Below are 16,860 nucleotides of genomic sequence, written 5' to 3' on the forward strand. Positions count from 1 at the left end.
GAAGATCAAGGGTCATTCCAAAGTAGAGGGACCAGACAAAACTGGAAATGAATTGGCTGATCAGCTGGCCAAAACCGGGGCCATCCAAGGGGATCCAATAGAGATTGAGTCCCTGTTGGGGGAAATCCAGGTCACTGCTATCACTAGGTCCCAGACAAATGCTTACAATGATCTTTCAACTGCACAATGGTTTAAGGAGACCCCAGATGCTGATTTGATTACGGCTCAGAAGGGGGAATCCAATAATTGGTAAGTTTTACCAACACATTGAGCACCCTGAGAACTTTCCCCTGACGGATACCGATTACATTAGGAAAGATGACCTTAAGAGTGTTGATGAAATGTCCAAAAAATGTTCCGAATCCAAGACGCTTTGTTGGTAAGGAAATCCCAAGCTGGCCATGATCAGTGGGTGGTCCCTACCTCATTCCAAAGCCTGATGTTAAGTCACGCCCATGATGCAGCCACCGCCGGTCATAGGGGGTTTCAAACAACACTTGAGATCTTAAGAGAGGTTGCTTACTGGTCACACATGGGGCAGGACCTCGACCAATACTTGAAGGGGTGTCTGGTGTGTGCACAATTTCAGCCAACATCCCTCACACACCGTGTGCCTCTCCAAAAGAAGAGGATGACACTGCCATGGTCAGATTTGCAAGTCGACTACATAGGGCACGTGATTCGCTCCTCTAGGGGGAATAAGTATATGTTGACGGTGACATGCTTATTTACTAAATGGGTGGAATGTCTCCCGGCCCCAAACTGCAAGGCAGAAACAGCAGCTGCCCTGATGATCAACCACATCTTTTCCCGTTTTGGTCTACCCCAAAGGATTGAGTCAGACAGACGTAGCCATTTCACTAGCGAAGTAATGACAAAGATGTGGGAGATACTGGGGGTTAAAAGGAAGCTACACATTGGTTACCGGCTGGCCTCTTCTGGTGCAGTAGAACGTTACAACCGAACCATTGTGAGCATATTAAAAAAGTTTGTGGCAGATTCTGGGCCAAGTTGGGATATCCGATTACCTCTGGTCCTAATGGCCATCAGATCTACCCCTTCATCTGCAACTCAAATGTCACCGTTTGAGCTGATGACTGGGCCAGGATGGTGCTTCCCCAGCATTTGCTCTACAGGACCCAAGAGCAAACATTGATCAATGCCTCCACAACTCACGAGTATGTAAAATGTACATGCTTATGCCTATACTCAGCCAAACCTAGAAAGATCAGCAGATAGCATGAAGACTCATTACGATTTAAAGACTACTAGGAAAGAATACAATGTGGGAGACCAGGTCTATCTATACATTTTCCAAAGGAACCAGGCCAAACAGCGAAAATTTCTGCCTACATGGAAGGGACCTTTTGAAATTGTAGACAAGATCTCCCCAGTCGCCTACAAGATATGCATCCCCAAGGGTAGTTTGGCGGAACGGGAAGACAAGTGGGTCCATATTAATCAGCTAAAGTGTTGCCATTCCAAGCACACACTGCAGCAACTGGAGGAGTCCTCTGCAATCCCAGAGGGGGCCGCTTCAGATTAATACAAGTCCAACCCTAAAATATTCCCCATATAGCCTATAAAATTCTATGATTCTTGAATGCAAATGTCTCCTGATGTATAAAATGTATATGTTCGCCCCACCATTAATAGTGGTGGGGTAATGTCTACGAATATGTTTCTGCCGCTTTGCTTTGTCATCCTAGGAGAGAGAAACCATGGAGACTGATCAAGGACGACGACCCGGGGACCGGGAGCAAAGATCCCAGGGGCCCGAGGTACCGCCCGAAACTTCCATCAGGACCAGCGAGGAGAACCGATCGATACACCCCGATGGAGGAAAAGATGCTGAACTGTGCCATCTGCGGAATCGGAAGAAGATGCGGACATCCCAGCGCGTGGATCAAAACACCCTTTGCACCCGACTCCCCCTCGACTCGTCAGGTGTATCGACCCACGTTCAAGTTATTATGCTGCAACATTTGCTGCTGTGGGCTTAGAAAATCCAAGATCGCCAAAAAGCCCACATTTGCACCAGAACCCAGGAAAACCGTGCAGTTTTTGCGCACACCAAAATGGTCGCCTGACCTGCCACCCACCAGTGCGAGCGTGATGGGCCAGAAGCGCCATGGGCGAAATCAGTGCAAAGGAATATGGTGCTGTTCAAAATCTGTTTTAATTAATGTCAAAAATCGCAGAAATCATGGGCAAAACCACCAGACAAAAAATCCAACTTCTGGTTGGGTGTTCTACATTACTCTACTGCAGAATCCACATTAATACAATGTTAGCAAGGATCATATGCTATCAAGTAAAATCCCCTTTTTGAAATGTATTAATTCAAGACGGCGCCCAAGATGGGTGCAGTACCGGTGTTTGACACTGACCGGTGCTAGCGATCTAAACTCTGACAGGAGACCTGCATTTCAGGAGCTGAAAAGGAACCTAAGCCAGCTGGGACTTCAAAGCCTTGCTGGTTAATGAGAATTCTTAACACCTACTGTTCCCGGGCCCTATACTAGAAGGCAGTCTGATTTAATTAAAAGTTCAAGAGGCCTCTGTCCATGGGAAGCCTAGACACCTGCTCTTAACCAGCAACAGCACAGGAGATCACATGGTCGTGTTAATCAGATGCAGAGTGGCACCCTGGTCTGCTGACCTCAGTCAACACAATAGACTCTTTCTACTGAATAGGATATGCTGATTTGAGGTGTAATTGTCAACAGTTGCTCTGGGGGAATGAAAGACATTTGATCTCTGAGTCAAGCCAAGTTCCCGGGGGCGGGGACAAGCAAATGGGTGTACTGAAGGAGAGGCAAATGTATGTTTAATTAAAATATTGTATTAAGCTGACAGAAATGTACAATTTGGGGATTCTTAATATGAGAAATGGACCCACAATTTGAGACTACGCTCAACGTTGTGGGATGTTCTGAGGCTAAACCCCGGGATTTATCAATATTGCAGACACCGGGTTTACGCTAGAAAAATGAAAACTTACTGTAATATGCGTAGAAAGGGGGTGTACCAACGTGGAAGATTCGATGAAAAACCAACATGGCAAAACCCACTAAAAGCGCAAAATGTTGTCGTTTCTGAACCCAAGCTCGCAGGAACATGAGGCTTGAACAGATACCGGTCTTAATTCATCTGTTATGTGTACATGTATTATGAACCACTTGTATTTTTGGGAAACATGTTCGATTATGAAAAATTGGGTTCTCAGTAAAAGCAAAGGGGCGTTTCTTCAATAGATTGTAAAATGTAGCAACACTGACTCATAACTCTGTTCTCCAGTGAGAGCACAGAAAATTATTTAACCTATCAGGATCCTCAGAGGGTTGGGCATAGAAAGTAAGCCTTCCCACCCACTTTCAAAAGACATAAAAAGAGCCACTGAGACCCATGTAGGGGGTCACTTTCCACTTTCTTGCAAAGCACTTTGCCGGACCAGACAATATCCAGAAGGACCATAGACTCCAGATAGACTCCAGAACTTGAAGCAGAGAGGCCTGAACCAAAAGCTGAATCCTTCTCAGCAGGCCTCAGAATCCAGCCACCTAACCAAACTATTCAACAGCCGGGCTGTGCTGTTCGCTTCTGGCTAGAACTTTTGCCGGAACCAGAGACCCAGACCAGACCGCAGTGCCAGTACCAGACCCAGAAAGCAGAGCTGTATCCAAACCGCAGACCAGACCGCTGTGCAGTGACAAGAACTTTTGCCAGAACCAGAGATCCAGACCAGCAAAGCAGAGAACCGCAGCTAAACCTGTTGACCAGATCTGTGACGAGGCCCATTCCTTCCAAAATTAGGAGTGAGAATCCAGCCAGAGCTGTGCAAAACCAATCTCTTAGTTTAAAATAATCAAATTCAAACCATCCATTCCGCCTATTTAAAACTGCATCATAGAAATAGTGTGTCCATTCTGTGATTTCAAACCTGTGAAAGTGTCATTTGTCATTTGAATCTTACTTTATTTCTGAGAATCTACCTCCACTAAATCGTCCGTATCTTTTGAACCATACGTGCAAGGAACGAGATTTAACTTTCATTTTAAAGCTAAGAACCTTAGCTTTCCAACAAGCCCTACTCCTTATAGTTATTCGTTTCTCACGCTTTACGCACTCAGAAAAAGTGCAGCAAATTGCAATTTGGCTCAGTTTTACCACACGTTAAAAATAGCTGTCTTTTGCTTGCAACTGCTGAAATTTGTTTTCAACTTGATAATCCCTCATGAATCATTGCTAGTGTTGGCCTGAACTAATTCAACGTAGCCGTCACCTATCGTGACTCTCCTATAGGGAAGCATATTTTCACTTCATTGCAAATCACATTAAAAGTATTTCTGCATGTTTTAAAAGCATACCGGTTGCTCTAAGCTTGCAAGGGGGGAACTAGAATTTGTATTGCAATTGATTATATTCCTGAAAATTGTGTGCTCTCCTTCCATCTCTTTATATTGCATAGGGAGGGAGTGAACTGTCAAAAGAAAAAGTGATCATATTATCTCTTGTTGAAACCATATCAGTTTATTTCTGTGCTGCAATCTTTTCCATCATTGCATTTCCTTGAAACCATAAAAGCATTCTCAGCTACCTTATCCTTTCTATACTAACTCCTCACCGATTGAAAAGAGTGTGCAATTGTAACATTACCCATTGTTGATCAACATTATATTCATAAGTGTGCTATCAAATATTAATTTACTTATAAAAGTGAGATATATATCTTGTTTAATTTTTCAATAAATCTTTTAATTTGCAAAACAAACCTACTTCTTGGCTCAGTGAGGTCAGTTGGATTCAAAGAGAGGGGCGCTTTACAAGGGTTTATCATCCAGATCTATGAACTTGTAATAAAAATATATAAATGAGGGCTTCCCTTGGGCTTCCCAGACTAGGCATTGACTTAGTTGGAGTGCTGAATTGAAGTCACTTAACACTACGCCTAAATGTGCTGCCTAAATTAGAATTTAAAGGGGCTTGGGAAAAATATTCCCCTAGAGGACTATTTATGGCAATTGTGTATGATTAAAATTTAAACTGCCCGACATGTTTTATCCGAGTGTCATGTATTGCAAACCTATAACATCAAGGAATATATAGATATTTTACCAACTGTATTGAACACATTGAAGCAGATCCATCCTGGAGAAATTTGATTGGAGCACAATCTATTGTTATCACTGCTGTGGAGCACAACATTTGGAATGATGCTTCAAAGTTGATTGGTACCTCCATTTGACCTCTAGTGAATGCTTGATTTTAGTGCATTTGTTGGAAAAAATATTACATGAAATGCTTTATAATATTGTATGAAAGGAAAACTGATCTTGAAAATACATTTTACATTTTTGTTATATATAATTATTCTTTTAATTGTATTTTAATGTGACAGAACCAAGTAACCACCTTGCTGTTGACATCCCAAGAAGCATGTCTCTGAAACACAAAGGCTGTGGCCTACGCTCTGATCGCATGGGCATTAAAGCCCCCAGAAACAGGTTTGCCCATGGCCGTGTAAGCCTATGAGATCTCTTGATTCAGATAAAATGGGGAGACCACCCTGGGCAGGAGGTTTGGGTGAGTGCACAAGATGACCTTGTCATTGTGAAAAGTGGTGAAAAGCTTGCTTGAGGACAACGCCTGCTGCTACGTGTAAGGTGAGAGCCACCGGTAGAACTGTCTTTAGTGCCACCAAGCGGATGTCCACAGAGGCAAAGCTGCAAGAACCACATGCAGGTCCCAGACTGGGTGCGGCTTATGCACTTGCGGAAAAAGCCTACACAAACCCTTAAGATGGGCCTTAACCATGGGTTGCTCGGAGAAAACAAATGCTCAGGGCAATTCTTGTAAGCCCCAATGGCTGCAAGATAAGTGCGGCACAAATCCACCTGAACTCCAGAACGAGCCAGGTATGCTGAAAAAGCCAGTATGTCATCCAGAGGACAGGTGACAGGGTCCAGACCCTTGTCACAAGCCCAATGGCAGAACCTAGTCCATTTACACTTCTACTGGGACTGAGTCGAGGGCCTGCTTGCCTGCTGACTGATGTCCCAATTGTCATCCGAAAATTTAGCATGCTGAAGCTTCAGCTGGTCAGGAACCATTCCGCCAGCACCAGGTTGGCCGTGTCCGGATGTGCAACCGCCCCGCCCTGCTGTGTCAGGAATCCCATGCTGCAGATGGGAAGGTGGACGGGAACCTGGGAGCACAACAGAAACAGATCCGAAAACCAGGGTCTCAAAGGCCAGTGGGGGGCAATCAGGATGAGGATGCAACACACCGAAGCCCGGAACTTGCAGAGGGTCAGTTGGAAAAGAGGGGTGAGCGGGAACGCTTAACACTTGCGGACATGCCAGCAGACCTGCAAGGCGTCTCCCACAGACCCCTGACCCCGTCCTGTCAATGAAGCAAACTGGGGGCACTTGGAATTCAGAGAGGATGCAAACAAATCCAGGTCTGCGAACACCCAATGCTGGAACTGGGGCAACAAGGAGTTAGTGTGCAACTCCCACTCGTAGGTGTTGAACCCCGGGCAGCTCAGCTGCTCTGCTTCTGCCTTGCTGTGCTGGATCTAGCCAAGGACAGTCTCTTGGGGGTGGCACCGACGATCCCATTGCCAACCTGGGGTAGAAGAGGACAAACTTGATTGCCCTTCCGAGGATAGCCTGCTAGGGCCCCCCGGCCACTCAGCTTGGGAGCCAATAACCTTAGATGCCTTGGGCCTACCAGAACCCCAATCCGTGGGAACCCCGGGGATGGAGTCATCACACTGTGAAGCCGTGCTGAACAAAGGGCCTATCTTGTCTTGACGAGAGGTCCTTGAGACAAAATCTTTAAGGTGGGGGAAGAGGAGAAGTGTGTAAGATATCCCTCCACCACGACAACCAATTCTTGAATGCCCTGTGACTGAGAGCGCTGCAAGCCGAACATGTGATCCAGCCGTGGTTGGGCCCCAAACACTCAAGACAGAGTGCATTGGGGCCCCCGAGGCTGGGAACGAGCGGTTACATGAGGTGCCGCTCGTAAAACCTCCTGTGGCCGATATGCGCCGAGGGACCGAACGGAAGTTAAAGATTGAAAATACCAAACGGGAAGCAAGCAAAAAGCTAAAAAAAGTTGCTGCGCTAGCTGCCAGGTCTGACACCGTCCATGTGGAAACAGGAACTGAAGTGAGGCGTCCTAGGGCAGACCCTCAGAAGGGCGTGCCCACGCCCAAGGCATCGACCATGCATGCTACACTAAATTTAAAGGAGAAGCTCAATTTTTCGCAGCCAAAGGATCCAGTACAGTCGCCATGTTGGGGGACACCCACAAGCATGGAGGAAAGGGGACAGACTTATGAGTAGTGATATTAGGGTATTCTACGATACAGTCAGATGAATGCTAGTAGGTACATCTTCTAGCAACCCGGTATTGCACACACAGCTAGTCATGCCATGCCATGCCATGCCATGAGACTCAGTGGGGAAAACAGGACTTTCTTTGGGACGCCACTGACCTAAGAGGCCAATGGTGTCCGGGAAGGCACGCCACATTTGCATCCCGGATGAAGCTGCATTAGGACTCATTCAGGAAACCTGGCCAGGAAAAATCATCTAAAGAAGAACTGTCTCCTCGAAAATAGGAAATCCTTCTCAAATACAAACCAAATGAATTGTAAGAATTCTAAAAACATGTTTATATGGCTATGGCAACTAAAACAACATTTTAAATGTTAGAGTACAGTATGGCCTCATCACAACAAAAGGAATGATCTCTTCTTGGCATGAAATTCAAAACCACGGTTTCAACATTTTCATTTTGGATCCCCCTTAAAACTGGAGGCAGGCTGTAAATGGTTGTATTTGGATGCCCCAGTATATTCATTATTACAGAAGAGTCCAAAAAAGGTCCAGTAAACAATATCACATTTTTAAAATCTCAATTCATCATTGTTGCCATTTTCCATTACTTTTTGTTCTTCATATACTTTATGTAATGATTTGAAATCCTGAAAACAAGGAAAAAACTACAAATTGCAAATGCTATAGAATGTCCGAAAATATGTTGCACGTGACAAAATAGAGTAGCGGGATGGAGACACCAGCATAAAATATAGCGCTAAGGCTGATACTTTTGCTTTTAATGCAGAGGTCTGTTCGCATTCAGTGTCACCTGGTGCACAGTCAGTGTTTCTCACTTTTAAAAATGTACATCTGACACATTGCGATATTTTAAGAAATGAGAAACCTATATGAGGAAAGCAGGCATTACGTTGAAAAAAATATTTTTCAAATGGGCATTTAGAGCTTTACATCCCTTTCACTTACCAAGTCGTTGACAGTCTCGCGGAGGCCTCTCACTTTTTCCTCCAAGTCAAGATTTCGCTCGGTCAGCATCTCTACCATCTCTTCAGCCCCCAGAGCAGCATCCACCTAAATTCAAAAAGAAAATACCTGTAGTTCCCAAAAGCATCCACGCTACATGAATCTGAAACATCAGAAGAAAACCCTTTTCTGAAATTCTAGATTCATGATCCTATAAATGTAACCTATCCATCGCGCCCCTAAATCTTTGTATATATGCGCTCAGTGATGGAGGCGATTCTTGAAGCATTGATGAGCTGGGCCGCTCAGCTAAACATATCTGGACAGGCACATGTTCCTTCAAATTAGATCCTGCATGAGGCGCTACCTAATTCACAAATAAGTATAGCCAATAGGTTTCGTTTCAGACCACCTGTCGATATACATCGAAACATTCATCCCAGGGGCCAGACAGGTAGATATCCAAGGAGCTTCCTGGGACTTATGCCTAGAGTTTAGTCATTATGCGTACACGACTTCAGAGAAGACCGTCTGAACCATTTTAGACTATGCATTCTATTGTCTCAGACCCATGGTATTGAAATCTAACAGGCAAATTAAGCAACTACTAATACTCAGAGAACAGTGATTGTAAGCTACAATAGGATCCAAGAACCCCTCTCAAGTAAAGTAAAAAAGCTGAAAACATTGTAGGCATGCCCTAAATGTCGTTCTTACATGGAGGGTGCCTTTTGCGGCATCTGCCATGCGCATACATGGTGATATTTAAAATTAGGTAAATCCGATTTGGCACAGCTTAAGGTAGAGGAAAGAGGCAAACAATTTGGCATCTTCAGCCTTTATTTATGCAGAAGGCCCCAGTCCCACTCCTCCCTGCAGCTCTCCAGGCCTCTGGAGCGCAAGCATTTGGGGACTACCTGCTTAGAACAGAAATTCTGGCCTTCGCATTAACCTGGGAGTTAGCAATAACCATGCCTTTAAGAATAGCAGCAAACTCAATCAAGGACCTGTTTCTAATGGCTATTAAGTTAAGCTTGGCTCAGTATATAACACACCTACGGTGCAAGGTGATACCTTTGTTGCTTCTATGCACAACAGTCGAGTCCTCACCTGTTCCTTTAGCTCATCAATTGTTTTCTCAGCCAGTTTGACTTCCTCTAGGAGTTTCTCCCTCTGTTGGCGCAGTGTGTCCAGCTCTGCATTTTTCTTCTCTAGGTGTTTTTGAACCCTTATGTGCTCCTGCTTCTCAGACGCAGAAAGATCACGCATTCTATATGGACAAAATGATTTTACAAAAAGGAAAACATCAAGGTTTAAGAGCATACGACTTTATCTTTATAACAGTCATTTTATACAGTGCGTTCCGAGCCTCGACGAATGTCAGAATGCTGTATACATATGTGGATCTTACTATATTCAAATGATGAGGGTGTTCTAGCAATTGCAAAGGTTTCGGACAAAAGCAGTGGCACACATTTACATATCATTAGCAATACAAGGAATGGTAGAGTGGTCTACTGCCTACATAAGATCACACGATGGTCCAACAGCATTGTTTTATTAAACCTGAAGGCCATAACCGTGCACAAAAAGGCCATGATATTCTTGTAGCCTGGACTCGCTTATCCATTTAGGCATCTTTATAATTAAGTGTAGGCACAGCAAAAGTACGTGGGAATAATGCCAGCGGGTTGCAGCGGCTATTGCAGTCAGTTTAACCTATAACTGTGTATCATCCTTCTGAAAGCGCTGGGATCATGGTCCCCATCTGGAAATGAGAACGCATAACTGAAAATGACAACTAACTGCTTTTCAAGTCACTTCAGTCAGTGATTGGCGCTGTGAGTTTGTGTAGGCACTGTGAATGTACTCGTCATGTAGAGCAGTCAGGGAAGAGGTGCAAGGGGAGGTGAACTAGTGTTAAGCCACAATTCCGATTTTGGAGACTCGAGGGCCACTTTTTGGGCCCCTCAAACTTTAGATTTTTCCTTCTGTCTTTTTTAGGTCTGACTTCTTGATGGCCAAAGGAACTTATCCTGAAGTCCCCCAGTCAATACGTCCATTTTTACCTTGTATATACATATATACGGTATATGGTATTGGGTTGCCTCCAGGCTCAATATTCTTGCCGTTGGGTGATTTTATCACCTTACACACGTTTTGGGGAGCAGGTTGATAGCATCTAGAGTTAGTTTTGGCTTTAGGGGTGGGCTACCACATTGGCAGCCCAAAGTACCATTACATTACCAAAAACATGATATTGTTTTTTAAATACTGCACATGGCCATTTTGTGGTTTAGGCCTGTACAGGTCCCTGGACTATTTCGCTCACTTTCTGTGAAGGTGGCTAAGACGAAGTGGCAGTCCCACTGACCAACCAGTATGGTTAGTCATCTGATGCTCAACTCCAGCATCTTTTAGTGATTGGCCAGCCCCTGCGTGCAAGGTTATTTAGGCCTTGACTGCCCCTGTTGCACTCCCTCATTTCTTGTTCTGCAATGAGGCGGGAGAAGAAGGTCTACCGACTTCGAGGAGATTTCTACCAGGATTCCTACAGCTTTTGCCATTTTAAGTCCCGTCTTTAAATACAGTGGCTTAGAAATATCCTGGTGTAGGTTTTTTGCCTTTAGAGGTCCTGTCCACACCCCATGAAATCTCCTATTCTCCGCCCATATGTGCTTGGTGAAGCCTTCCTCGCAAGGAACGTAGTCCGGCACCGCGAATCGGTGGTATACGGCCCAGACAACGGTCCTGTTGAGGAGCCATCCAATCGGCTATGGCTCGCTGCTGAAATCCATAAAATGGTTAAAGCACAATTGGTTACCAGATCTTCAGATTAGGGCATCTGCCTGTCATCCGTCATTGTCTCCACCCTGGGAAGGTGAGCCTTTTCCATGGGTTGCCTTGATTTCATGAAGCCTCACACCGGATTTTCCACTTCTGGCTAGAAGGTGGTCACTGTTGTCCCTTTCCTGGGTCACTGGGATCGTTGTTGGCCCAAGGTTCAAATCCCTGGCAAGAGAATCCTGAAAACCACACCTGTGGAAAAGAGCAGGTTACTCGCCAGGTTGTTTCAGGAGCCGTTTTCTCCAAAGTCCCAGATGTGATTATTTACCTTGGCGTTCAGAGGTGGGCGATTATTTGAGATGCTCACCATTGGGTGGGCGGTGACCCACTGGTCCATGATAGAGACTCCCTGGAGGCAAGCCTTTTCCTCATTTCTGATAGACTTCTATTGAGTGGGGTCCAGCTGTTTTGTAGAGTCTTTCTCTGGGGTGTTGAGTCCACCTCCAGACATCTGTAACACTTCCTTGGGTTTGTTTTTTTGTCCTTCTCTGGGGTTGATCATCGCATAATCTGAACCTGCGTGGCATCTCAGACTTCCCTCTATTAACGTGGATGGCCATTATTCTTTTTCCACTTGTTTGTTTGGCACTGTGAACTTACACTGGAACTCAACTTAAATTGACAATGTGGCCCCACCTGTCCCTCGATAACTTTACTGGATCCACTAGACGATCACTGTGCTCTGAACGAAGTTTCACATTTTTTGCACTTACCTGTTATTTTATATCCATTTTTAAAGTCATGCCCTGCATTTCTCTCATGGTAAATGTACTTGCAACACTGCCCATTTCTGGTAACAATGTGTAGTCTTTCTCTGAACTATTTAAGAAATGTGACTGTTGCTGAAATGTTTGATTGATTCTTGGAAGCCTATGGTTTACACGCAATTGTCCTTGTAGCTATGATGCATCAATATAGGTGACTGTGAATGAATACTTACATAACAGGATAGGAGCCCAAATAGGGATTCATGTTATAGGCCTTAGAGATTTATAACCCATTTTTCATGTTGGTAAATTGTTTTTCCCTTTTAATCACATCCCCGGTCATATGTGTTCGGTGATGACCATCTGGTCTAGGGCCTTCCATATATATTAGGGTTAAAATGTGCTTAACTGTGCAGGGCAACAGGACACTTACCTGCTTTTCAGGTTCTCAATTCCAATTTCTCCACACACCCTGTTATTTTATGTTGGGTGCTCACCTCTGCACAGGGCCCACATTGGGTTTAGGAGAGTCCTGTATAAGCATGACCGTCTTTAGAACATTCTGGTGTCATTGTAATACTGTGCACTAATACCCAAAGCACTTATTTGAAATGATAGCTTTATATGCATTACTTATCAAACAATATATTTTTCAATACATCAGAGCACTGTGTTTTCTGGAGGGAGTTATGTTTGGACTAATTGTACCTGTGTGTTGACCTACTACTGATACCTGAGAGTTAAGCCTGGTTGATTGAACCAAGTACATGACCAGCTTTGGTTTGTTAGCCTTCCTGCTAGGGCTTGTGGTTGTAGCATCCTCACAGGGTGGTACACAAACTGCCTTAACACGTGGAGAGCTTTAGAGCACTGTGGAGCATTGATAGAGGGTGTTATGGCCTAATTTATTCTCACAAGCAAGGCATTTCTTGAATGAAAAAGCTTTGATTTCCTTTTGAAACACTAATACTAAATAGTATAGTAATGTTTGTAGTCAGATAAAAGGTCTATGCTTCTTCAATGCATGCGGTTTGCAGTGTGCAGACTCCTCTTGCTTTCTCGTGCTGGTGATGTTACTACGACAGATGGCATCTGAACGTTGTTATGTTATTGTGCATTTGTATAGCGCCTTATATACCAGTGGGATGATCTCAAAGCACTGTGGGTTAAACGCCCTTGTGGACCGTGGTCCAGGTCAGTGGAGCGAGTAGGATAGTAAACAGTGCTTGGGTGCACACAGTATGTGTGCAGCCAGTGCAATGTGTAGCTGTATTCTTATGGTAGGCGTGATGCAGTGGCTGTGTAAGGTCAGTAGGTGTGCAGCAAGGCCGTGTGAGAAACCTGAGGGTATTCTCCCTGTAGGACCTCTGGGATCCCTTATTCAGTTGACCAGGACACGGCCATCGCTGTTGGATTCAGTTCATGGGGGTGAACCAGTGGGGGAGGATCACCTGGGAGGGTGAACCCAGTGTTATGCTTGGGGGGGGTGGAGGGGGGGGGGGAGCACAGGTGACACCCAGTAACATCACGGGGAGGATGGTGAGGGAAACGAAGTCCCTGAAGCTTTTATAAGCTATTCTCACTCATGTCTTCTACCCATTGAATCTCCCTTTCCCAAAGGAAAAACCACCAACCCATTCACATCTGATAGATGCCCTAGGAGCATGAGCCCCATCAGGATTAAAAACCGCCTCTCTCAGAATCCTTGCTTTCCTGTTCCTTATCTGAATACTCCCAGTCATTCTTCTTCCCGTCCCTCTGGCTGCCATCTTCTGCACTCCCAAACTACACAGGTAAACTATATTTTCCACAATCCCTCTAGTTTACTTCACAACCCCAGCTATTCCCATTTGCACCACACCTACCAATCCTGTCCCTCTGATTTGTCATTTATTTTTCAAACAACCAATCCACTATGCCAGAACACTACCGTTCCCAAAATCCCCTGTGTTCTGTTCTTCATGCAGGTCATTCTGTGGCAAGGAGAGAAGTGACCTTGCCCTTTTCATCCCAGACCCGCAGAGCCTCCGTGGAAGAGAGTTTAAGACCATGAACAATAGCACAAGTGTCCTGCAGTAGATGTCAACGGTACAGGGGGCAAACCTAAGCCGATAAGCAAGAGCGAGGGAAGCTACAGTGCCAGTGCTACCAGCCTTGACTCGAGAGAGGCAACAGCCAACCGGTTCATCACAGCCAGTGAGACGAGGGAAGAACCGATAAGAACCGGGCTGTATCGAGTAAGAATCGAAAAGTGGCAAGTTTGAACCAAAGCGGATGAACTTTGAATGAACTGTAAAGAGAAGGGAGAGACCAGCTGCAGAGGGAAACTGGCACCACGAGGTTGCTAACTCAAGAGACTCTGGTCGAGCCCCAGATCAAAGAAAATGCAGACACCAGAAGGCCGTAGGAGGGCCGGCGAAATAGGTCAAAGTGGTCATACAGAAGTTCAAGCAAAAACCCAGCACAATCGAATGCCTGCTCTACAAGCGCTGTGAAAGAAAGGGAAGTGAATCCCACACACATTAAACTGTGTAAACTGTGTAAAAGAGAACATTGGAAGTGAAGAGGGATCTGAGCCCGACAAAGGAATATCCAGGGGTGAAGCCATCACCCAAAAAGATAAAAAGGCAAGAGGGGTTCGAGCCCGACCGAGGTGGTGTAGCTTTCAACCAAAGTTGTTTGATAAAGAAACTGTGGTATATTTTGGAATATGATATGAGAAGGGTCAACGCCCGGAAGAGGGGGACCCAAGGGTGACATTGTCACCCCACGCACAACAGTGATAAACGATTGAGAAGGGTTGACTCCCAGAAGAGGGGGACCCTAGGGTGAATCTATCACCCAGCGAACATTGGAACCAACTTTGCTAAAGGAACCTTTGTTTTTGTTATTTGGGCATATCAGTCCCCGAAGGCAAGAAACTTTCTAAGGAAATGAGATTTGGCCCTCAACGATCCTGAGAACTGCCATTGGAACGGTTGTCTCGTGCTGGAGCAGCCTGATACTGTACTGTACTGTGCTCCAAGCTCCCATCTTACCCAGTGTCCAAAACGTGGGAAAGGGAGACTCAGGCTACCTCATCCTGACATATTATTTGAGAACACGGCTTTCCTTTATTGAGAAGTATACCAACCCCTTGTTTTTTTAGTTGTGAGGTTTGGCAATAGATTTCGTAGTATAGGCCCTTTTGTTTTGACACACCGCCACTAGGACTGCCTTATTTTTCATTCGATGATCAATGCTTGTTCCCATCTTAGATTTAGGTTTTTTCAACCTGCATACAGCATTCATTGTTCAATAAACTCTATTGAACTGTGATCACTTGCGTCTGTCTTACTGGTCACCTTACAGCCATTGACCTCAGAGTCTGCATTCTGGCGGTGGTGGTGCTTGTGTATAATATTATGTGAGAGAAATTTAGGTTAACAAGTCTCTTGTGCGCTTAGACAAAACATGTTTTCTGATTTATAATTCAAATATGGAAGGCCACGGTCACAGTTCTCTAGAGCCTTAGACTAAGCCCTGATGAAGGGATTAATGTATTCAGAGTCACAGTGACTATGATATTATGTGTGCAGCTTTCTCAGAGGGATATAGCTGTGTGGTGAAGGTGTTCATGGAGGTGAGTGGGTATGTGTGCAGCTAGACCGAATTGATCAAGGGGTATAGCTGTAATCTATTGGGTGTTGGTCTAGAGCAAAGAGTGAGAATATTGGTATGTGCGAGTTTCTGTGCAGATTGTTTGGAGACCCCCCCGTTTCTGAATTCCTTCCAGTGTTTGCTGAGCTGACCCTTCTATTCTAGAGGAGCATTGGTTCTCTGAGAGAAATCCTCTGTCAGATTCCTCGCCCGCTTCAGAGCGCCTTCCCATGCAGTGGGACAGAAATAAGTCTGTTTCAGAAGTTCGGTTATAAGTGCTGGTGGGCCCATTTTCCAAGTCCCAGGTAATAGTTTGTGGCAGGTGGCTAAGTATTCCCATCATAGTTTAAGGTTTCAATTGTGGAATCGTATCGCATTATTGTACCTTCAGGGAGCTGCGAGAGCTTGAGAGCTCCCCGGATCGAAGGTCATAGTGCATATCTGCAAGCTGTAGTGCATATCAAGAATAGTGAAGATCTCACGAGTTTTCAATTTAAAATGAGCAATTCTGGTGTTCTAGGTGGAGGATTTTGTTTGTAGGATAGCTTGTTTGTACGCCTTAGCAGCAGTTGCAAACAACTGCTTACGAGTGTCAGAAGGTTTTTGGCACATAGTTCTAAGAGGTTCGGAGTGCACCAAGAGTTAAGGTGAATAGTGGTTTTGGTTTTGCCTGGTTTTTCCTGGAAAATTGTGACTTATTCCTATTGTTTACAGGCATTAAGCATCATGATCTGGTATGCATCAGCGACTTTAACATCTGGCCTGACGACTTACCTGCCCCAGACTCGATGTTACCTCTTTCCACCTATAGGGCTACTGCCTGGCTCCCATTTTGATCCGCGGCTCGGAACTTACCATGATCAATACAATGCCTGTTTCATAGTAATATCATTTTATTATACTGTTGTCCTTTAGTCTTATTAAGGAAATGGAGAAAACATCGGATCCTAATAAATGGCCATGTGCCGCAAGCCCAAAGATCGGTCGGAAATACTGGGCCCCATACTACATGGGGCCTTGCAATCTATAGATTCATCACTGAAATGTGATTACTTCTTTTCACAGGGAGTGAAAATTATGGCTGCTATCTGCACCAAACTTACACCACTGTCGCTGCGGATGACGAGATAAAAATCTAAGCCATGGTACTCTCCATCCTCAGCTTCATTACGAACAAAATACAGGGCAACGAAAAGAAAACAGAGGAAGCTTAGAACCACAGACATGGCATTGAATGCTAAAATAGCTTTGAAGCAAAAGGCAGACATTTTTAAAGCTAAGTCAGCTTTTCTGCACAAAAAGATCTAATCAGTCAATCTTCCAAGAAAACCTTTTTCAGTTATTGCTAACCT

The 16,860-nt window shown here is 44.8% G+C and overlaps 1 protein-coding gene across 6 annotated transcripts in view; it reads right to left on the minus strand.

Annotated features, from left to right (window-relative positions):
* DCTN1 (dynactin subunit 1) overlaps positions 1–16,860 on the minus strand; it is a 1,327,898-nt gene that overhangs the window by 655,529 nt on the left and 655,509 nt on the right. For all 6 annotated transcript variants that reach the window (XM_069632341.1, XM_069632339.1, XM_069632344.1 and 3 more), the window contains 2 exons: positions 9,426–9,585; positions 8,319–8,423 (listed from right to left, as the gene is read on the minus strand). In XM_069632341.1, the coding sequence (XP_069488442.1) occupies positions 8,319–8,423; positions 9,426–9,585 (265 nt within the window). The remainder of the gene's footprint in view (positions 1–8,318; positions 8,424–9,425; positions 9,586–16,860) is intronic.

This window comes from Ambystoma mexicanum, chromosome 6q (genome assembly GCF_040938575.1).
Source record: "Ambystoma mexicanum isolate Mex_15411 chromosome 6q, UKY_AmexF1_1, whole genome shotgun sequence".
Taxonomy (NCBI): domain Eukaryota; kingdom Metazoa; phylum Chordata; class Amphibia; order Caudata; family Ambystomatidae; genus Ambystoma; species Ambystoma mexicanum.